Consider the following 22354-nt stretch of genomic DNA (forward strand, 5'->3'; position numbering starts at 1 on the left):
AGAGAGAAGATAGAGAGACAGAGGGAAAGAAAACTAGAGAGAGAGAGAGAGAGAGAGAGAGAGAGAGAGAGAGAGAGAGAGAGAGATGGGGGGGAGAGAGAAAGGGAGAGAGAGAGAGAGAGAGAGGGAGCGGGGGGGCGAAGAGAGCGAGAGAGAAAGAGAGAGGCAGAGAAAGAGAGAGATTTCCATTACAGAGATTTTTCCAGTTAAAACTCCAACTCTACTGCCATAGTTCACCCTGGGCCACGTTATGAAGCACAACAACAGAACTCCACTGGCTAACATTGGCCCGTTTGTTTGTATGTTTCCTCACCAAAAGAACATGCATTTCCTACCAAGACAGTGACAATGATGTAGCGTGTGTGTGCGTGTGCGTGCGTGTGTGTGTGTGTGTGTGTGTGTATTTGCGTGGGTGTCTGGCTGGGTGTGTGTGTTTGTGTGTGTGTGCGTGTTTGTCTGTGTGGTTGTGTGTGCATGAGAGAGAGAGAGAGAGAGAGAGAGAGAGACAGAGAGTTGATTAGTGAATAGTTTTGTGTCTTTCTATTTTCTTGGTTTGTTATGTAAGCTTTGTTCCCCTTGCACACAACTGGTTCTGTTTGTGTGCTTACGTGTTGCAAGTGCACATTAGGCAAAATCATTTTTTGTTATTACTTCAGTATTGCAGTTATCACGATAGGCACATACAAGAGTGCATGCGTTTGAATGTAATTAAAGCAACAGGAATGGCATTTGTGTACTAGTGAAAATAGACGAACGCCAATTGTTGAAAATGTAGAATAACATTATGCAATAGGAGAATATGATGCTACACTAAACACTTAGGCCTACACGTTTTTTTGTTAACATATGGCCATTTTTGTATGTATCTTTTTATTCACAATATTATTATTTTATTCATCTTTTTTAGACACATATATCTTTTCTTTATTCGATCTATTCTTTTTTTCTTCAGTTGTAGCCTACGTAGTGGGCGACTGGGCGCCATAGGCGCCATACGCCTGCCTACCGCCGAGCCTGCTTTGATTGGACAAACCCTGGTCCCTTTCGTCCCAAACAGCCGTGCAAAAGTCGCTGCAAATGTTACTTTGTAGCCTACTGGTAAAAGTGTCGCCAGGAGAACAAAGAGTGAACATGTAGAAATGGATTTTATGAAACTTTTTGGCACCGTTTTCGCCGTTTTCCTCTACCCGGGATGTGCGTCTAAAATCAGTGGTAAGATCTTAGGATATCAACTTCATGACAGACGACTAGTGAGTAAGTGTCGTGAAACCAGCGCATGCATTGTTATAAATGACTTATTGACTTCGAAGAATTGTTGACAATATGCAACAGGCTATAAATACATCTTTGAGGCTATTACTAAATATGCATATTTTAGTACTTTGTGCGCACACTTGGGTGTGTTAGAATGGATTTGAACCAATTTATGTGTATTGTACTTCATGCAGACTCTGCCGTTATCAAAGTATTCCAATATCAGCCGTAAAACAAAGAATCGCATATTCAAATAATCATGATTTACACAAACATCTGTTTTGAAAGCTGCTCTAGTGGTTTTTAGGAGAAAATCCTATAAATAAATATGATAAGACATAAGCTTGGCACTTGTTTTAATGGTTATTGTAATCATTTCAAGGCCCATTTTAAAAGATACAACTTAGAAAAACAACAATGACCACATGTTAGCCTTCACCAGAGACGATGCGTCAACACAATGGGACAACTTCACCATTTTTACTTTGTGTACAAACCAAAATAACCTCAATTGATATCCCAAACCAAGAACACACGTGTAACCAAGATAACCGATAACCACCTCTCAAGCTCAGAATCTTTCAAGTTGTTGTTGTTGTCCACGTATTTAGCTTTTAATCAGGCTAAGATGTTGGAGCTCTCTTGTTTAGATTCTGCTGACAATGCATGGCAGGAAGTTGGGAAGACTTGGCAGGACAACTAGGCCTAATTTAGTTTCAACCCTCCCTAATACGGTTCAGTAACATCTCATGACAACCCCACCCATGGTCTCAACAGTCTCAAACAGAGATGGATTTTAACCTAGTATTAGCAAAATAACATAGGAAGAAGGACATTAAAATTAAACAAAGTGTTACTGTAGTTTTATTATTACTACTGATTGAATGCTTAGTGGATCAATACTATAATCCACACATCGGCAAAAAAATGTAATCAATCAAATATTTATAACTGTAATGATCAATTAAACATGTACGTCATAAGTCGCGTCTTATTCCTCTTCTGTCTCTGTCTCTTCCCCCATGCTGTCTCCAGGCCACCGGATCTGTCGCCGGGGGACGGAGCGCCCATGCTACCAGGTCTTCTACGTCCACGACAGCCGGGGCCGGTTGACCTACGAGGAGGCCCGCCTCGCCTGCCGCTCCGATGGCGGCGAGCTGCTCAGCATCGAGACGGAGAGCGAGCAGCGGCTGGTGGTGCGCTTCATCCAGCAGCTGCAGGTGGGCGAGGGGGACTACTGGATCGGCCTGCGCAGGAACCCCCAGCGAAGCAGGCCCGCCGGCGCCAGACCGCCAGCCTGCCCGTCACAGTACTACTGGCTGGACGGCAGCAGAGCCAAGTTCAGGTGGATGACGCGGGTTTTGGCCTTGGTGTCTTGGTGTTGTTTGTTTTGGCCGAGGAGGAGAGGACAGAGAGTCCTGGTCGCTAAATTAATTGTGAAAGCTGGAGTAATGCTACAGTAGGAAGATTCAAATTGGTGATGAACAAAAACAGAATGAAATCAAAAGGATTTTCTCGAAATTGTTGTTTTCTTTGTTCTCCCAGATTGAAATGTAGCTAAACTGAACCATGATACATAGTCAAACCTGAGCTGGGATTCCTCATCCATGATATTAAAACCTAAATTAGAGACAAGATTGGAATAGAGCAATACATAACTCCAGATGTTTTGCAGCCCCATCCTAGTTTTGGTCCCAGGGAAAAGGAAATCCCAGGAAATTGTTGTTAATGGGCGTTGACATATAATTAGTTCAAGAGAGTATATCTCTCCTCCGCATATTTCTATCCACAGTGGTCATTTAAGTGTGGGTGGTGGTGGTGATGTGTTAAGTATAGCATGGTACCAGACAGTAACTTGACCTGCTGCCTGCAGGAACTGGCACTGGGATGAGCCGTCATGCGGCGCTGAGATGTGCACCGTCCTGTACCACCAACCGTCCGCGCCGCCTGATGAGAAGGGCCATTTCCTCTTCCAGTGGAACGATGACAACTGCAATTCCAAGAACAACTATGTCTGCAAATATGCGCTGGCAGGTTGGTGGGCTGCCGTCGCTGTCTCACGGTTCTCATGTGACGGTAGGCCCGGGTGTGAACTGGGCCTGCCTGTGACAAGTCCCTCGGTCAAATCCTGTCTGACCTTGTTTACATGTGAGACAAGGTCAAAAGGGCCTTTGAGAACCTAGTGCTTTAGTTGGCCGTAAATGTTAGCCTTAGAAAGTCACGGCTTTCTCAACACACTTACTGGAAACCCTCTGATAGGCAAGCACACACGCAGCTGGACACGTGGAAAAACATTAGCTGAGAGTGCTTAAATACCAGGTATACCTGTTATAACCTACAATTATTATAGTGCATCTCTGTGCAACCGAATACCCCCGCCCCCCACACACACACACCCGCAGACACACTCAGACAGACACACACACATTTATCCTCCCCTGACCACCATTTGATGGTTTTAGGAATGATTGCTACAGACAAATTAACTTATTAATGCCAACCAACCAATATATTAGTTATTGGTTGGTTGGTGTGTAGTTAACTATCTAAGTGAATATATAAGTCAACATTTTTTATAAGTTTCTCAATTTTCTTTCCTTCTTGTTTTCTTGCTCTTCACAGAAAAAATACCTGCATTTACAGAGATGGGGAAAACTGTAACCACAGGTACACTTATAACAGCACACACCCATATTGTCCATTTAGTTTGAAGTAGTCTTCAGAAAAACATTGATTTTTTTTTCTTTTTCATTCTGGTAAATTTAATGATTTAGTCTGATAAAAGAGATTCCAAACAAATCCTTGAACAGCTTCGGTCATTTCTGACATCTTAATGTCCTATCTTCCCACTCTTCATCTGGAGAGGAAGACCTCTAGTGGTTACAATCAAACAACCTTGTTGCTATTGAAGACAACATGAAATATCCTTCAGAGTACAGAGGTGACTGCAGAGGGAGCTGGACTTGAGGTTCATTGGACCTGACTGGATAGCCTTTGATGTACCAGTTTTACATAGATGTGTTTACATATATAAATATATGTATTATATCACATGTACATGATGCTACAAGCAGATAAAATAGCTTGCCTTTCATATACTTCTTATTCATATTCTTCATTTTTTTCCCGCTGTGCCAGTGACATCCCCGAAGCCGTCAACAACAGAAAGCGTTGAAGAGCTTGAAATAGCACTGCCTGAACCTTCAGGTGAGAAGTCATGTTTGATACTAATCAAGCATGATGCTGTTACTATTCTTGAGACAATACATCCACAAAATGTTATTTGTCAACACAAAAAAACAAATAGATAATGGCAATAGCAATCCATAGGAGGTGTTGTTATTAGTGTTGTTGCAAAGAAAGCCACACTATTGTTTTGGCATTAGTTCTATGCTGCAAAACAAACTGCCTCAAGGGGATAATGAAGACTACTCTATCTCTATGAGCGGGAAGCGGAAATATGTTACTAAATTATTGATAAAGCTACATTATTATATTATATTGTTGTTGAAATTTTGTTTGTATATGCTGTCGTCAATACTTTGCTACTATGTCATTCGTTGAACTGTTGAATAATAGGCAACAGTTGTGCAAGGCAAAGTTCCTTCGATGGTGTCTTCAATTTAATAATAATAATATAATTTGAACAGTTTGAGTGTTGGGTGACAATATGGGTCGTCTCTGTTGCAGTGTCACTGTCAGACAACGCTCTGTACATTTACTACACCCTCTGTGTGGCTGGGCCTGTACTACTGCTGTTATTGTTGCTGGCAACAGGGTTTCTGTGCTACAGTCGGGTTGCTAAAAGGTAATCATATTTTCATGATTTCCTCCATTTCATTCATGATCATATTCTAGCATTCTCTTTGGTTTTCATTCCTTGCACAAACCAAGCAAAAATGTTGATTGCTTTTTCTACATTTCCCAAATAAACAATTAAAACAAAACAAAGTAAAAGAATATAAAAATGTAAAGTATATTATATTCTTTACATATTCTCTTAAAGTATCTCTTAGGCGTCTTATGTGTTCACTGTGAAGTTACAGAAATACTTAACACCTTTTCAAACTCGAAAAAGTCAGATATGGATGTAGCGTAATCCACTTGAATAATCCACAATAACTGGCAGAATCGACCGATCAAACTTCCCCTGGTAAAACTAAGAAAAAGGTAGGACTGGATGGGCCATCATAAAGTAACATAATTTCATGATATTTGAAAACAAGTCAATTGCCTGGAAGAACTTGCATTGTTAATATGTTATGACTCATAAAATATAAACAAGCCTCTAACATGTTTTGCTTCAAAGTATATATACAAAAAAAAAACCTCCTTATCTAGATCATTTTACACAGTTACACGTCAGACAGGAAGATAGTAGTCTGTTATTGTAACTGAGGCACGATGATTTGCAATATTATTTCCTCTCCTCCTTCCTAATCTTAATGCGGTGACCCCACCATGATGTCACATCCTGTGCTAACTCAGGAGAAAACCGGCCACGGACCCCCATCACCTTCCCGGTGCGGCGGCGGCGGCGGCGGCGGCAGCAGAAGACCCGTGCGTCACCCAGGGCCCGTACGCCTTCAGCGACGTGACCAAGCTCCACTACGCCAACCCGGACAGCTGCACCACGTTGGCAGACCTCAAAAATATGTACTTTTACGCTTCCTCGCCGGATAGCGCACAGTGTGACGATTACGAGAACCTGCCGTGCCCTGAGCGAGAGCAGGGCTTCGTGACCAACGACATCTACGAGATCTGCAGACAGCAGGGCCGGCGCTCGCGTCCGCCCGCCGGCTGGGTGGAAAACGAGATCTACGGATAGACCCGCTGTCGGCTGGCTCCTGTCTGTGTGGGAGCCAGACGGACACACATTTCCAGTGACTCATGCCCCACTCCGGAATGTATGGCTATCAACTCCCCTCTCAATACCCCCCCCCCCCCCTTCCGGCCTTCTTCATCTCTATAAACTATACTTGGTTCGATATAAAGTGTCCAGTATACTAATTGTATGTTTCCAAGTCCAAGTCGATTAATTCCATGATCTAAGATGTGAATCCCACTGGATTCATTGTTTTAAGTCTGTTGTTCTGATTTCAACTGCAGGCTTTAAAGATTCAGTGGGGAATCTGAATTGAAAGCTGGACAGGGTTGATTGAAGTCTAATCATTACATTGTCTTGATGGTTAATATGCATTTCAAACCCACCTAGATAAAGTCATCATCCAGTTAAAGAAAATATGACACATCTCTTCCAGTATTAATTTAGCAGGGGCACTGCTATTCCACAGTGACACACAAGCAGTATTGGTTCAGGACTGTAGGAATCAGAAGTAAGGAGTATTTTATTTGTTTGGGTTTTTGTATCAAGTTCTCATGAGGCAGTGTTAGTTAAACATCACAACAAAAGTAAGTGTATGCAATAAAAGAGACACAGCAATTGTGTCTTCTTATATACATGTGTTTCTTACATTTGAATAAATGGACCAATAATGTGATTTGGTTCATGGACACAGACATACTGTGGGCATGGTATGGTTGATGCATATCAATCACCGGAAATGAGCAAACGTCTTAACGATCAATCCAAGATCATTCATCCCTTTAAAGTAATGACATGATGAAGAAAATAGCTCCAGGACAAACCCATGGGTTTGTCCTGGATGTATTCCATGGGTATGAGGTCTCTTGATGTCTATTGTGTCTCTCAATTTAAGCCTACAAAGCACTGTCAGTATTATGCCACTCCTTGCTGTTCGAAGGCTGGTGTTAAGGAGCAAGAGAGGAACAGGGAAACTGTGATGACATATGACCGTTCACTGCTGCAGTAAAGCTCAGAGCTCACTGGAATGGGTCGACCGAACCTGAATGTGGGGTTTAATCAACACATATACATATACATACATATAAAGATTGACAAGTTTTTTGGTGATAAACCACACTTTTTATTTACCACAAATTCAGCTTTCACACATCAACACACAAGATTGCTTTATAAACAATATCTCTGTGGTACAGGTTGGGGTGCTACAGCTCTTCAAGAGGGAGAGGTGGGTGTGAACGAGAGGTATGAAAGGTAAAAGCAGAGTCGCTGTGGAGCTGTGGTTTGGTGACAAGGGCTTAGAGGGCCCTGCAAGGAGAGGCAGAGCGAGTGTGTTCCTGGAGGATGTTGGACAGGAAATGCCAAAAGCACATCTGGAACTCTTTCGTTCAGGAAGTGTATGCGTGACAGTGGAGGCCGAATACTGGCCTGCCTGCCCACTTAGCACTCAATAGTTCTCTGTGTTACTGACGCTGTGAGAGCAGGGGAGAACACAGGCATGGTCGCAATGTGCACATGATGTTATTGTGTGTGTGTGTGTGTGTATGTGTGTGTTCATTAGTGCTGGACAGTTGGTTTGTTTGAGGATGCACATTGCATAATGGTGTGTGTGTGTGTTAGCGTGTGTGATTGAGGGATAACTATTTTCTATGCTTGTGAGAGTGTTGTGTGAGGAGATGTGGTCAGTAGTAAGTGGTTGAACTTGTTCATCACTTGGATGGTTTATCAATTAGCTTTTGTTATAATTTCTCTTCAAATTTAAATTGTGATTATTTACCGACAGAGGGCGCTGTTATGCAGTTGTGACAATATACTGATCACTAGTGGTAGGCAAACCTACAATGGGACAATGCATTCAAATGTTGCAACAGAATAGACATTGAACCTTGACTCATTGAGGAAATGCTTGGCTCTATTGTAATGCCATAAAATAATCAATATTATCAGGTCAAGTTACAATAATTACCTTAATATGTGTTGGTATAGTTGCACAGCAAAATTGTTAAAATGACCACTTCATTTACAATAATATTCACAGTTTGTTATCCGAGAAGAAAAATACCATGCTAAGCACCTGCGGGGCCAAACTTCAAAGTTACCTATGCATGCAATCACGGTCGGGCGAGCAAACAGATTTTAGAATAGCAATTTTACCGGTTGACGTAAGAGGTAGGTCTGGTTGTCTTGGAAACCAATTGGCACTGAAGTGTGGAACGGCTTCGGAGGCCCGCCCCCTGTACAAATACCCCCATGGCTCTGACGTCAATGTACGTCAACCAGAGAACATGATGCCTCTTGCAAGTAACTCGTGTGCTCTGGCTGATAGAGGTGCCCAAGACTGAAATATTATAGCTCTATTGTATTGAAGAACGTGGCGTGACAGCCCGGGCAAATGACTTGCTTCGTCTCGCTCTGCTGAAGAAGAGTTGGCCCCTTTAATGTTCAAGCCGGGCCGGGCTACACAGAAATCAACTTTGTCCTTTATTAATGGACGTATTTCTGGCGGCAGTAGTGGCGGAGGCGGCGGCGGGCGGTTTGTTTTCCTTTCCGCGTTATCTGTAGCGCTCCAGTCGGCGAGCCCCGTCCCAGCCCGTGTTGTCTGGCTCCCGTCTGCTCCTCCACCAGTCCCGTGTAGACCAGCATGGTCATGGCTGACACGCTCCAGAAACCAGCCGTACGGGGTCCCGTCCGCGTGGGCTTCTATGACATCGAGCGCACCCTAGGAAAGGGCAACTTCGCGGTGGTGAAGCTGGCTCGACATCGGATCACCAAAACCGAGGTGAGTCGCATGTCGGCAGAACTGTTCACCCTAAAGGGCTAACACAGGCGACCGGCCAACAGTTACATAAGTTTGTACACTTCTTTCATGACAACCCCGTTGATTCGAGGACGATACCAATATGTATTCATGTTATGCCACTAATAAAAACACTGTTCGTAATAACTACGCTATAAAGCTTTAATAGCTACCCTCCAGGCATAAGGCTGTTGGAACTCACCAGCACACCCTTTGACCTCCAGCTGGTGCACTAACAGCGCCCAAGTTAGTGCATGTTCTCTACAACTATCACATCGCTGGGTTCAGTCACTGGTTGCACATTGCTTGGCGAACAAGCAATGTTGTTATGATCTGTCACTCTATAATACAGTTGCATTTTAAAAAAGGATGAGCTCTTCATTCGGAAGCCAGCATGGGTCGGTGGTCATGTTATGCAATAGGAAATATGATGTGATGTAGTCGGTATGTGTGTCAGCAGTGCCAAGAGCTGTATGAGGTAGGCCTACTTGACATTGAGTATGCCAAGCTTGGAAAGTGTTCAGTTATGGTAAGCACACAATAATGCATGAATAATGCACACAATTGTCTGTTTAATTCAGATAATCGTCTAGGTTGTTTATATATGGTTAATGCATGGTTAATATACATTTGAACACATTGTTTGACAACCATAGAAGTCTTGTGACTTGTGTCAACCTAAACCTGCCCTGTGGAACTTTCCCTGCAATTGTATTGTCCCAATAACATAAAAAATGGTGTGCATCAATAATAACAACTCGCCCAATAATTTGTCCCGATTGGTTAGGAATTAGAGGCGCACCATATAGCTTTCAATCCAACATTCATCTTTGTAATCCACACCCCACGTAAAGGCATTATGTCTACATATGTTCCTGCATGTTTCTCCATAGATCAAGTGCATTTAGAAAGAGGAAGTAACTGGATTGAATAAGTCATGGCTGATTGGAGTTAGTTAGTTCAACGACTGCAGTGAAATAGTTTTCAATACATTTATGGCTGTGGTGGAAACAGTGGAACGGGGCAGTTTTAAGATAGCCGGTGTAGAATGTAAACGATCACATTCAAGCCTGGAAATAGGGAGGGGATTTCATAGCAGAAATGGATGTTGTCATTATATAAGAAACAGGTTGCAAATTATACGGGGGCCAGGGCGGGCAAACCCCGCTTGGATCATCGTAGACTAGTGTCAGAAGTAATGTAGCGTTAGTTCAGCCCAACGGCCATTCAGCAATGGTCAGTTAGGATAGCAGCTGCTGCGGTGGACCAGCCCTCTGGCCAGCGACGGGCTGTGTGTTTCATTGTGCAAGGTCAGGCATGGAGGCTGACTATCAACTAAATGTGAGCCCATCTGCCTTGTGAATTAGCCTGGGTGAAGAGATGTTGGCCTAGTGTGTCAGTACTAAATTCCCCACGCTCTGTGTGTCCGTGTGTGTGCATGCGTGTGTGTGTGTGTGGGTGTGTGTGTGTGTGTGTGTGTGTGTTCATGCACACATGCATTTCTTGATAGGTTTACCTTTGTGTGCATTGCCTAACTCTAGGGCTGGGCGATTTAGCCTAAAAATATAATGTTGTTTTTTTATTAACTTTTTTTTGACATTTTTCGTTTTAAACCTCTTCCTTGAAGAGCAAAATTACCAACATATACGGTCCACCGTTTGCAGCGGCCTACTAAACCCCTTTTGTACTGTGTATTAAAAGGGACGATGTTTTTTGCGATGTAATATGTCACCGCATCTGTGATCGTCCGCCACTGGGGCTCTTTCTTGTCAAAAGGAATGACGATGCCAAGGTTACCTGCCTTTTTGCAGGCGCTTTGTGGTTTGAGCTGGCATCTGCATCTTGTGGTGCTGCACACACCTGCCATTCCACTGCGTGTCTCTGTCTCAAGTGCTGGAACAGGTTGGCTGTGTTCCCAATGATCGCTGTAATATCTCAAAAATGATTGTCACCACAGGAGTCTTTGCCTTTTATCACTGTAACTGAAATAAGACCCAATTAGCAAAAACAGGAGTAAAATCCTATGTGAATGCTAGTCTCAGGCAAACTGTTTGTGAATACAGGTAACGATCTTCAAGAGACCCCAGAGTGCCTTTTAGAATTCTCTTGAAGGTCATGTCCAAGGTCCGCCTGCGGCGAGGTGTGTTTGGATGTGCAGAGCTCTCTCTGGGCAGCGGTTGACTGCAGCGTCCGAGGGTTAAGCTCCTCAGACGCTTACTTGGATGTGTGGAGCTTGTTCTGGACAGCTGTTGATTTAGATAATTGCATCCGAGAGAGGGTTAGGCTTCCCGGACACCTATGGTGTACCGTTAAGTCACGGTACGTGTGGAGCCGTCCGATAAAGGGTTAAGCTTCTCAGTATAACGCCAAAGTGTGTGGCACATTTCACGTACATTGTAAAGGTCATATAACAACGTTACAAAAAAAATATTACAAAGATCTCGTTGGTCATAACACCAACACTCCTTCCAAGAACTTCTGCCAAAAACCTAGAGTCTAGAACTTTTCACAGTTTTTCATTTCACAAACCGTATGAAAGGAAAAATGGAAATTGATCAATTAAAATTAAAAAAATCTCCCAGTGCTACCTACTTCCTAACCTACCTGCTTTTTTAAAAAACAAATGGCCGAAAGATGTTTGTGTCATTCAGAGTCATTATGTACATAATGGTCAGCCTCTTATTTTTTTTCAACTGTAGGTTTACTAATTGTGCCATCGCAGGTTTGGCTCAACCTACTGCAGGCTCTGTTACCAGTCATTTGTTAATATTCACTAACATCTGTCTTCCCATTGATAACCTTCGGTCCATTCCACTGACAACATTCCTCCTCGCCCAATTGGTTAACCTCTAATGACCTTGTTGCCTTCACGATGCCCTGTGTTTGTGTGTGTTCGTGTGTGTCTGTGTGTGCACTTCTTCTGATAATGACAACAGAATTTCTATGTATTATTGGAGAGTTTCCCAGCCAATGCTACGTACATTCTCCAACAGTGTCATTATACAATGTAAGCATCTTTGTTTTGTTTTGCAAGAATAAGCTTTTGACTAGTTTTGTTTAAATGTATCAAGAAAATTTGACACATTTCATAGGATTGTAAAGACAAGAAATTAAGCCACAAATGATTTAAATAGTCGATTCGTGAGCTAGGACAGACTACAGTCCCATGTGATGCTTCATCAGATGGATTCATCAGGCCATACTCCCACTGTTGTAATGTCTCACGATATATACAGCAGGATATGCACTGGCTGTCATTGTTTTTGGTGCATATCTACGTGGGATGCCACCCAAAGCTAGGAGTTTCTAGAAATCGAAGTAATTTCAGTGTGCTGACTTTAGGGACAACTTTTCATTGGCTACAGAGTTGAGGAAGATGTTTGGTAGAGTCATTGATTCTTGTTTACAGTTTGCTTGCTGCAAACTATTGTGAATACTAAGATAGCATCAATGGTCTGTTGTTGTTTACTCATTCCGGCTTGGTTCGGTGAGATTTGAGACATTTCTGAAGTGTTTTATTTAATACTGTTGAAGAGGGTTGTGAATATTGCCTTTCACGCACAAAGAAAACACAAGATGGTCAGAGAAATGTGTTTAAGTTATATCTGTGTTTTTCTGTGCTCTGAGCTTTTCGGTGTATGGACGTTGATTTTTTTTTTTTCTTAATATGAAAAGGAGTCAAGGCATTTGACCAAGTAATAATAGGGACTTGCTGTAACGTGTGTGTGTGTGTGTGTGTGTGTGTGTGTGTGTGTGTGTGTGTGTGTGTGTGTGTGTGTGTGCATGTGTGCGCGCTTGTCACATGAACCATAAGTTCACCTTCGATGTGTGTCATCTGAATTCTGCAAGATCGGGCTGACAAAGTGCAGTCATGTCGCTACATCTGACTCGGCACTATAGAGAAACACAACTCTGTATTCTCTTGAGTCCTAAGAGTGAGAATAGCTGAGCCTAACTTCCATTTAATTACGTATTTGCATCATTATATCTCCATTTTGTGTGTGTGTGTGTGTGTGTGGGGAGGGGGTGTTGAAACTAAGGGAGCTTCTGTGTTTATTCTTAAGCAAAAATGCAGCATCCAGCATCCACAAACGTAGCATCCAGTCCCAAGAATCAGGTCTCTATTTACTTATCAAGATAAACATTGACTTGAACAAATTTGAAGTTGTTGACACTTGCTCTTTTTGTAGGTGGCCATCAAGATAATCGACAAGACCCAGCTGGATGCTGTTAACCTGGAGAAGATCTACAGAGAGGTCCAGATCATGAAGATGCTGGACCATCAACACATTATCAAGCTGTACCAGGTAGGCCCCTGGTTTACCTCTTCCAGATCATGGGATTAATTGGACACAACTCTAAATGAACATGTGCAGGGATATGGGGGCTTGGCTTGATCGCCTACCATAGGGTAATAATCTGCCTTATTCACATCGGCCGAATTCAAGTTGGCTCTATTGTCAAAAAAATCACCAACTACTCTACTACCAGTTAAATTTCTTTCAGCATACAAACAATCTTGTTAGTTCTTCGTTGACCTCTCCCTCAAAAACTATTAAAGCAATCTTGCCTCATGTATAAGTTGAATGGAAGAAAAAATACAATTCTTGCTGTTTTTTAAACTACATTTCATAAGGCTGCAGTGCAATTCGTATTACAAGTGCCTTTGCAAGGTTGACTCTTTTTCAATTGGTGTTAACATGTTGTGCTTTAATGGAGTCCAAGCCCAGGCTTCCTGGGGCCCCTCAAACATAACGGTTTCAACATGCTTCTATAATTTACAATTTATCATCAATGGTAAAGTTGAGGAAACTTTGAAGAGTTTTTTTGGGCTGGCCACTTCTTACCCCTGACATTGCGGCCTGTGTGTTCACGATACAGTGGAGCAGGATGAATCATGCTGTTGGTTCTTGTCCATCCCCATATCGTTGGTGCTCTGGCGGTGTAGGTGTTCAGCTCAGGAGTCGCTCCAGGTCATTTTCTAATGCATTAGAAAACAACGCCTGTCTAGCCGTATCTGCCACCATGGCACGGTTTTCAGATATGCAGTGCAAAGTTAATGAGTGACTGACATGTAGCGGTGTGTGTGTATGTGTGTGTTCTTAGTTATACAAAGTTGCCTTTTGCTTTACAAAGTGCAAGATGTGGCAAGGAACTTTGTTTATAAGGTCAATTCTTAAGCATTCAAGTATTAAATTGTGACATGTAGTTCTACCTTTTTAAAGGGTCAAAGTTGTTGCTGTTTATTCAGGTATAGTTGGCTAATATGACGTCTGGACTGGATAATGGTGCCATTTACTTTGCAAGCTACTAGAGTTTTCGCACGCACGTTGGGCGCACTCAACCTCTAGTTGTAATTAACCCATAGCAATAATGTGGAAACCCCAGTCGATAATGATTCAAATTTCTTAGCGCATAATATAATAACATTTTGCTTATCATTTTACAACGTATAACATTCGTTCACCACAAATGACTCTTAAAAGCAGTGCCAACATTTAAACATTTCAGCGAACAAAAGGCTTAATATCATTTAGGGAGCCACTCAATGACATGCAGAACCGTCATCAACACGCCCACTGAAGTGGTGTGAGAAATACAGTCTTTCTACTCCCCATTCACATATGAGGTAATTAAAATTTCCTACAGAGAAAATACTACCACAGGGGTAGTATTATTTAGGAGATTTTCAGGGCACAAATGTCAGGATATATTGTTCACACATATGGCCCATTAGGAGAATATCAGGACTTACACGTGTGTCTGAAAGCAGCTAGTGTGTGAGCATTTGAGTACACTATAAAATTTGTCAATATATGGTAACTGGGGTAATTGTACAATGGAAAGTGTAGTATACTATGCATGCAAATCAATTATTAAATAGCTTTTACTGTTATTCAGGTCTGAAAAGTGAATTGACATTTTAAAATGCAAGGCAACTACTATTGGTTAGTTGAAAAATAATAATCATCATTGTGATTAAACAGCTCTTCCAGTGTCCTGGCCAAGACAGGCAGCAGTAGCCTACAGTCACACATAGCATACACACAAAACATAAGAAAAATAAAACAACTAAAACAGTCTACAGGGGGAAGGGGGGGATATCAATATCGCAAGACATTTTGGGAGGCTCAAGGAGGTGAGAAATATTAAGTTTGAGCAACGTAGTGTAAAGACATCTCGGGAGGCTCAAGGAGGGGAGAAATATTACATTTCAGCAACAAAGTAGACTTGTGGTGGACTCTATAGACATAATTCACCCTACTGTGTTATCGACATTTTTTCGTTCTGTGTTATAGGGACACTGTCTCTTTAAGAATCACGTGACTTCTGTGTTTATATGCCGGTCGGTGCGATGTTTGAACGGTTTTTATATGAAAAATTGAACGACCGGCCGTTGCTTGTTGAGGTGAGAAGTTGTCTCTTCCCTTATTTTATCGCAATTTCTACAGTCTATAGACAGAACGCGTTACCTGGCAGAGTTTGTCGACGTGTTTAAAAACATAACGTCTTACCTGGGCGAGTGTGTCGCTGCAGTGTGTGCGTGTGTGTTTTTACCTGGGCGTGTGTGTCAATGGCGGAGCAGTTATGTTTAAAAACATAACGTCTTACCTGGGTGAGAGTCACTGCGGTGTGTGCGCGTGCATGTGTGTTCTTACCTACGTGTGTGTCGATGGCAGAGCCGTTATGTTTAAAAACATAACGTCTTAGCTTGGCGAGTGTGTCGCTGCCTTTGTCTTGACGTACGGTGTGCGCGCGTTTGTGTGCGTGAGTGTGTGTGCGCTTCCGTGTATGTGTTGCTGCCTTTGTCTTGACGTGCGGTGTGTGTGCGCGTGCATGCGTGTGTGTTTGTGTGTGTGGGTGTACGCGGTGTGTATGTGCGTGGTTGCGGTGTATGTATGCGTTTGCGCGTGCTGTGTGTATGTGAGTGAGCTGCAGGCTGCTTGGCACATGCGCACATGAGTAACTTGAGTAACTGGTGCGACAGGCCTGCTATTATAGTAGTAAGATTGTTTCCTATTTTTCAAATCTGTCAGAAACTGTTGAATGAAACCATTATGAAAGTTTTTGAAACAGAATTTGGAAGTTTAAAAGACCTCCTGAACTTCCTAATAACAATACGTTTCCTTAGGCAGATAGTGTTTTAACAGTAGGTCAGACCACCTTATAATCACTTTAATATCAGTGATCTGCTATAAAGCCATAGCTCAGAGTCAGAGATGACTTCATCTGGTTATGTAAGTCTTGTTGGTGAGGGAAAATGAACGCTTGCTTATTGTCATATTGCAATACCACATGGCAGCATTCCAGAGCTGGACGTGTTATCATGCGTGTTTGAATCACTATTTCCAACAGCCTGTCTGATTCAAAATAATGGTCATTATATCCTGTTTCGTAGTAAGCCGGTTCAAAAGGTGAAGAGGTGTATGTCCAAGCGACACAGCCCAGATTGTGTGTTCATCCAATCTGTACAGCTCTGCGGCGTTGGGTTTTACTTTTGTAATCACAGTCCGTGACTATTTCAATGCTTTGGAATTTGTGCCATGAAATGGCACGAAATTTTCCAAGTCGGCTCAGGTTCAGCAGATCAAGCGATAATTTGACGATTCTGAGGGCCTGTCCACACAGGCGAAAATGATCTTTTCCCCTCCGTTTTCCTTTAATGCGTTTCAGGAATATCTCCGTAAAGACGGACTCATTGTAAAAACACATCGAGCTGTAGAAACGCTGTAGTACGCATGGAGCTGAAGAAACGCTGTAGTACGCATGGAGCTGTAGAAACGCTGTAGTACGCATGGAGCTGAAGAAACGCTGTAGTACGCATGGAGCTGAAGAAACGCTGTAGTACGCATGGAGCTGAAGAAACGCTGTAGTACGCATGGAGCTGAAGAAACGCTGTACTACATATTCAAGGCGCTGGTCCCCCACAAAAGAAAGTGGAGCATCCATTAACCAACATTCAGTCGAGGAGGAGATAGCAGTTGTTAAACCTTTAAGATTAAGCAGAAATACTTTTTAATGTACAGTTATAATAAAATTTACCAAGGGGCTGTACTTAAAGCTACAAAAAAAACTAAATTCAACACAACTCTAACGTCGCCCAGCTGGTGGGGGGGGCGATGACTTCATCGTTTGTGTTTCAGGCGTCCAGACAAATCCTAACACGAAATTGCATAGGTCCGATTTTAACTTTCCACTCTGGGACCTGGTTTCAAAAGTGAGTTTTTGGGCACTGAAAACGCCAGCTCCGTCTGGACGGTCGGCCCAAACGCACAAGACTTATGCGTTTTCACCCAAAAATCAGTTCCGTGTGGACAGAGCCTGAGAAAGATAAGGTTTCTACCAGTTGTACCCGCCATTACGGTAACGGGGTTAAAATAGCAGTTGGAAAGGTAAATGCATAGGCGAAATCCAACCATAGCATTAGATGAGAACCCATGTGTATTTGAATTAAAATAATTTATATTTACTAAGTATTTTCAGTAAAATGCATGAATGCACACTATAATATAGTATATGACGTCAATTAGTTGCATACAAAATAAATATTGATTAAGCGTTTGAGTCATTCATAAAGTTTCCAGTTACAGCTTAAGAGATGCTAATATTTATTTGATTTTTCTCTATTCAAAATGATGAATTTACTATTTTGGCTGTTAGTCTGACAAAGCATTAGATTTAATCACTTTGCCCTCTCGTAGCTTGTTATGGGCATTTTATAATTTCAATGACATTTCACGCACTAAAAGATTAATCAGGACTTCAAAGATTCATCAACATCAGAAACTGTTCACTGCAGCCCTAAGCGTCCGTGCCAGTCCAACAGCCCGGCTCCACTCTGCTAATTCTTGAATTGGTCAGGATAACAGATGGAAAATTGATCATAAACAACGAGCGTGGGATTCCTAGTATGAATGTCTGGCTCAGTGTGTGTGTGTGTGTGTGTGTGTGTGTGACTGATTCATCCTCACTTCTCCTTCTGATACTTCCCCCTCCGCAATTGGGTTTATTCATGTGTGAGTGCCTGCTGGTTCTAAATCGGTTCAGCGACTCCTACGTAGGGCAGGCAGGTTCAGCAGCGGCCCTGAATGGAATGCTATGCTCATGCTCACTATTTAAAGCAACTTCAATACAAAGGAGACATAATAACACTACGTCACAGAGCAACGGGTCGTTCACACGCCGGAAAACAAGCCAGTCTGCTGATGTGAAAGCAGAGGCATATTCATACGCTCCTCTTGCCCATACCTCCATTAAACAAGTAATCTTTGATATGCATTCAATATTCACATGAGGGACGGGGAGGTAACCGGTTTCACTATATCACGGTAAAACACTTAGTATAATGACAACACCACCAATTTATATCATCATGTATCATTTTTATACCTTTTTAAAATTGCACGTTGAATGACAACAAGGTCAACTTGTTTCATGAAACGTTACTAAATAGTTGTGTAATGTGTTGGTTGGCTATGTGGTAACCTTTGTACCTATTATAAAATACAACAATGATTATTAGCCTTTTATTACAGCTGTCTAAAGATATTATGATAACCCTTGGTATAGAGCAGGCAAACAGACTATCAGATTAAAGGTGCTCCCATGCTGCCAATATCATCGTCAGCCTTGCAGATTCTCATGTCAAAGTGGTACGGTGTAGCGAGTGAGGGGACTTAACAGAAGAATCTCAGGAAAAAGCAGAAGCTTTTACTTGCTCAAAGCCAAGCTAAAAACAGAACGTAAATACGTCACAAGCGGCAGCCATGACCGCCACTTTGTGAAGCCCTGGTAGAAGCTACTAACCATTTCTTTCTCTTACGGCCTACAGAGTATATGGTTTGGCATGGTTGCAATTGGAAAAACTGGTTAAATTCTTCTTCTCTGATACAGAGAATTTTTTTTTTTTTTACGGTTGTATGTAAACCAGTGGTTGACGTTATGTACACAACCTCCATATTATTAACAGTCTATGGTACGTCAACATCATTGACAACCCTGCTGATTAAAGGTTACGGTGATCTTAAAAAGAAAATAATCTAACTGGAACTATTCAAACAACTTTAATTCCAATTACGAATAAACAAAGGATAGTTCTTAAATTGAATGTCTGGACATAAAGCTTGAAAGAGAATGCAAGGACTTCCTCTAGAAGTAAAAAATTACGAATGTGTGAAGTGCTCAACACTGAATGCTATCCCAAAAGTATAAATACATTGGGTGAAGGGATTTGTTTCTTTGTTTTCTACCTTATTTTTGCACTTGCATTTTTAAGAGATATAACTTATACCAAGATCATTTTGGCCTGATATCGTGGCAAGAAATGTACCGTCCGACTCCCATCCCTGATTCCCGTGGAGTCGACCTGGGCATTGTGGTTCCATACCGATTACTCCAATGTTAAACCACATTTGAAATGTGAGTATATGTAATCAGTTATACAGCAAAACTCTATCCATTGGTTAATCACTTAAGAAAAGACATTATTTCATTATTTATTTTTGGAACCGCTACACATTATATTTGTTAGCCTTTTTGCTGAGAACATGTACTTTATATCTTTATGTTCACCAAAAATTGGTATCAAATTGAGGGGCACTGTAGCTGTATCTATGCCCTCGTCAAATATCAGAGCAGCTGAATAAGCAGAATTGTACAAACCAAGCTTACTTGGAACCTCCCTAATCGGAATTGTTGTCTTGGCAAAATGCTTCCGTAAACTAAAGGGTCCCCATGACTGCCCTAGTCTTTATTCACATCTACTTTTCTGTTTATAAAAGTTGAATTGAAAAGTTGTCTGCTTCTTCTAGATTAGTCATTTTAATTAGGCATATGAGGCATATAACATTTCAAAGTCGTCACTGTGTGTGGATAGCTGGCACAAACAAACAAAATATTCAGTGTATATTATTTTTACTTTTACCTTGTGCTGGGTTACAGTTTACTGTTTTGTCTTGTTGTGCTACAACAAATGAATATCCCAATGGCACAGGGATAATACAAATATGTTTGTCTTCAAACCAAAACTAATGACCAAGAAATCAGGCAAGCACATTCGGCAAGCAAATACGGTGACAGTTGAGTATGAGACAAGCCTGTAAATAAGGGTGAAGTTGTGCAATACAAATTAATCATGTGTGTGTTGTTGACTTGAAGATAATGAAATAGGAGGTTGAGAAAGCAGTTTATATGTGTCTGTTTTCTGTTGTGGATGTATGGGTATAGCCCTAGATGAACAGATCTTCCACCTGAAGTTATTATACAGACCTTGAATAGTAATAAGAAAATGTATCACTAAGAAAACATGCTAATAGTAATATATAAACTGAATTTACAGGCACATGTCATAACAAGCTATTGTATGGGGCTGCGTGCCATTGCTTTGAAGAGAAACATTAGAGAGGTTGTAGTCATTTGTATAACAGCTGTTAGCGAACTGAGGCAATGTATTAGTAATTCTGGCTTTTGTCCCGGTGGCAAGCATTTGGTCTATTTGTCATTTGTAATCATTTGGAAGTATTTAACTAGATCGCTATCTCAATTATCTGCCGCTGTTCATGTGGTTGCAGCGTAACTTTTATAACTTTGACGCATGTGCATGAAGTCAAGGTACTTTACTCAATTAAGCTTTTAGTGCCTGCTTGTTTCTGAGTACCTATGGTTGCTCAGTGACAGTGGTAGGTGAGGGCTGGACACAAACAGAGCTCAGCGGGAGGTAATGAAAGGCTACGGTTACAGCTGGTTTCGTCATGCACAACACGAATAAACTGACAACAACGCCCCTGCCCCAACATAACTGTGGAAGAGTATCCTCCAAAGGTCTGGGGTTGAGAAGGGGGTACTATTTATGTCTGCCTGCCTGTTATCATGCTGTGCACAAATTTGATGTTTTCTTCTAACTGGTGAATAGTGGATGATCTATTTTTATCGGATTGAAGTGGAGTCAGTGTCATCCTTTTCCTTTCCTGTTGAATAGAAGTGTGCCCCATGAAAAGTATATTTAGTTCTTGTGTCATTCATGACATTTTTCAATACTCCCTTGTTCATCCTAGTATTGCAGTGTAGCCCACGTCTATGAATTGTACATATTCAGGGAGTGCTTCTGGGAATGTGTTGGTACAAATATATTTATTTTTGAACAAGCTTAACTGTTGTTGTATCTGTCATCGATCTCTATCTCACTGGGTCATCATACGATGGTGTTGAAAAGGTCAAGTTATTTTTTGTGCTGTAGATATTTATGTATTATCTCTTGCAGTCTTCTTCTCTCCCTCCTGCTTTTTGTTCCCAATGGCTTGTCCTTTGTCTCACTTCCTTTCTCTTCTTCCAGGTAATGGAAACAAAAAACATGCTCTACTTAGTAACGGAGTACGCCAAGAATGGAGAGATCTTTGGTGAGTGTTCACAAACTCCTTTGTTCTAAAAAAAAAAAGAACTGCTGTGTGTGTGTGTGTGTGTGTGTGTGTGTGTGTGTGTGTGTGTGTGTGTGTGTGTGTGTGTGTGTGTTCAAATCTGTCACTTACTCTCAAGATTGATTTCTATCTGCAGTGCCAGTTCCCTTCTTCCTGAAAGACGATGTAGTCGATGCTAGTAGAGCACAGATGACAGATAAAACCCATTGTCAGGTTCATCTTAATGCTTTCAAATATGCCACTTGTTATCTAGGACTGATGAAGTCCTGGGCTTGTGTCACTCACAATTGCAAGGGCAGGACATTTTGAAGCTCACCTTGAGGCAACAACTCGACTGGAATGGTTCACAATCAAGGCCTGTGTACTGCTATACTGGTTTGATGTTATGTCCTGGCTGACTACTAGGGACGGCTGTCTCTTTACAGAAACCCTCTGAGAGCAATGACAATAGGTGATGTATTTAGAATTCGGCCTTTCAGATTCTAATACAGTGGCCTTCATAAAGGGCTAACTCTTAAATCATGAACTTTTTATGTTTGAAAGATATTCATTACATTTTCTAACAATAAAATATATTTCTAAAGGGTAGCCTCCCTCAAAGCTGAATCACGTCCACCCAAAGAAACCACATGCTGGCATAGCACATCCGTAGCTGGAAGACACGTTACACGTTGCTCAATACTGTATATGTTCACAAGTGGATCAAGTATTTTGTTTAAATCTATTCAAATTGTTAACGTCCCCTAAACGTAGCTCTACCCTGAAGGTTAAAGGTCCCTCATTACAATGTTTATTGTCCCTCTTATCCGTAGAGGGACAACAAATTGAATTATACATCCATTTTACAACAAAGTTCTGTCAATCAAGCTGGATCTTGCACAATTCGTTCCAAGGCAAACTACAAAATTATAATTTCAGAAGATGGTGGGAAGTAATTTTCAGTAAGGTGTTTTTGATTTGGCAGATCTATAAATGACAGTGAGGACAGTCTGTACTCCGGAATATAATTGTTTTAATAATCCAGCAATTACATTGTTTTGGAATAGAGCACACTGTGAACATTGA

General features: G+C 41.6%; 2 protein-coding genes across 3 annotated transcripts in view; both read left to right on the plus strand.

Annotated features, from left to right (window-relative positions):
- Positions 1–1016: 1016 nt before the first annotated feature.
- On the plus strand, positions 1017–6697 carry laynb (layilin b). Of its 2 annotated transcripts, none has more exons than XM_079732790.1 (7): positions 1017–1254; positions 2290–2599; positions 3128–3288; positions 3877–3921; positions 4393–4461; positions 4945–5062; positions 5743–6697. In XM_079732790.1, the coding sequence occupies exons 1-7, from the start codon at positions 1140–1142 to the stop codon at positions 6080–6082; spliced, it is 1158 nt and encodes a 385-aa protein (XP_079588916.1). In that variant the 5' UTR covers positions 1017–1139; the 3' UTR covers positions 6083–6697. The 2 variants fall into 2 exon arrangements, with proteins under 2 accessions (XP_079588916.1, XP_079588917.1); XM_079732791.1 differs by having other exon boundaries at positions 1017–1212.
- A 1674-nt stretch (positions 6698–8371) lies between these two features.
- Positions 8372–22354, plus strand: part of sik2b (salt-inducible kinase 2b) — a 39948-nt gene continuing 25965 nt past the window's right edge. The window contains exons 1-3 of the mRNA XM_079732013.1: positions 8372–8858; positions 13067–13183; positions 21208–21271. Coding sequence (XP_079588139.1) covers positions 8721–8858; positions 13067–13183; positions 21208–21271 — 319 coding nt within the window. The 5' untranslated portion in view covers positions 8372–8720. The remainder of the gene's footprint in view (positions 8859–13066; positions 13184–21207; positions 21272–22354) is intronic.

Source organism: Pollachius pollachius (genome assembly GCF_949987615.1).
Source record: "Pollachius pollachius genome assembly, chromosome: 3".
NCBI classification, from domain to species: Eukaryota; Metazoa; Chordata; class Actinopteri; order Gadiformes; family Gadidae; genus Pollachius; species Pollachius pollachius.

Coding starts and splice junctions, on each gene's coding strand:
- laynb (XM_079732790.1), top strand. CDS start 1,140: ATGGATTTTATGAAACTTTTTGGCACCGTTTTCGCCGTTTTCCTCTAC. Junction 2,600..3,127: donor GGCAGCAGAGCCAAGTTCAG/GTGGATGACGCG, acceptor TGCTGCCTGCAG/GAACTGGCACTGGGATGAGC. Junction 3,289..3,876: donor CTGCAAATATGCGCTGGCAG/GTTGGTGGGCTG, acceptor TGCTCTTCACAG/AAAAAATACCTGCATTTACA.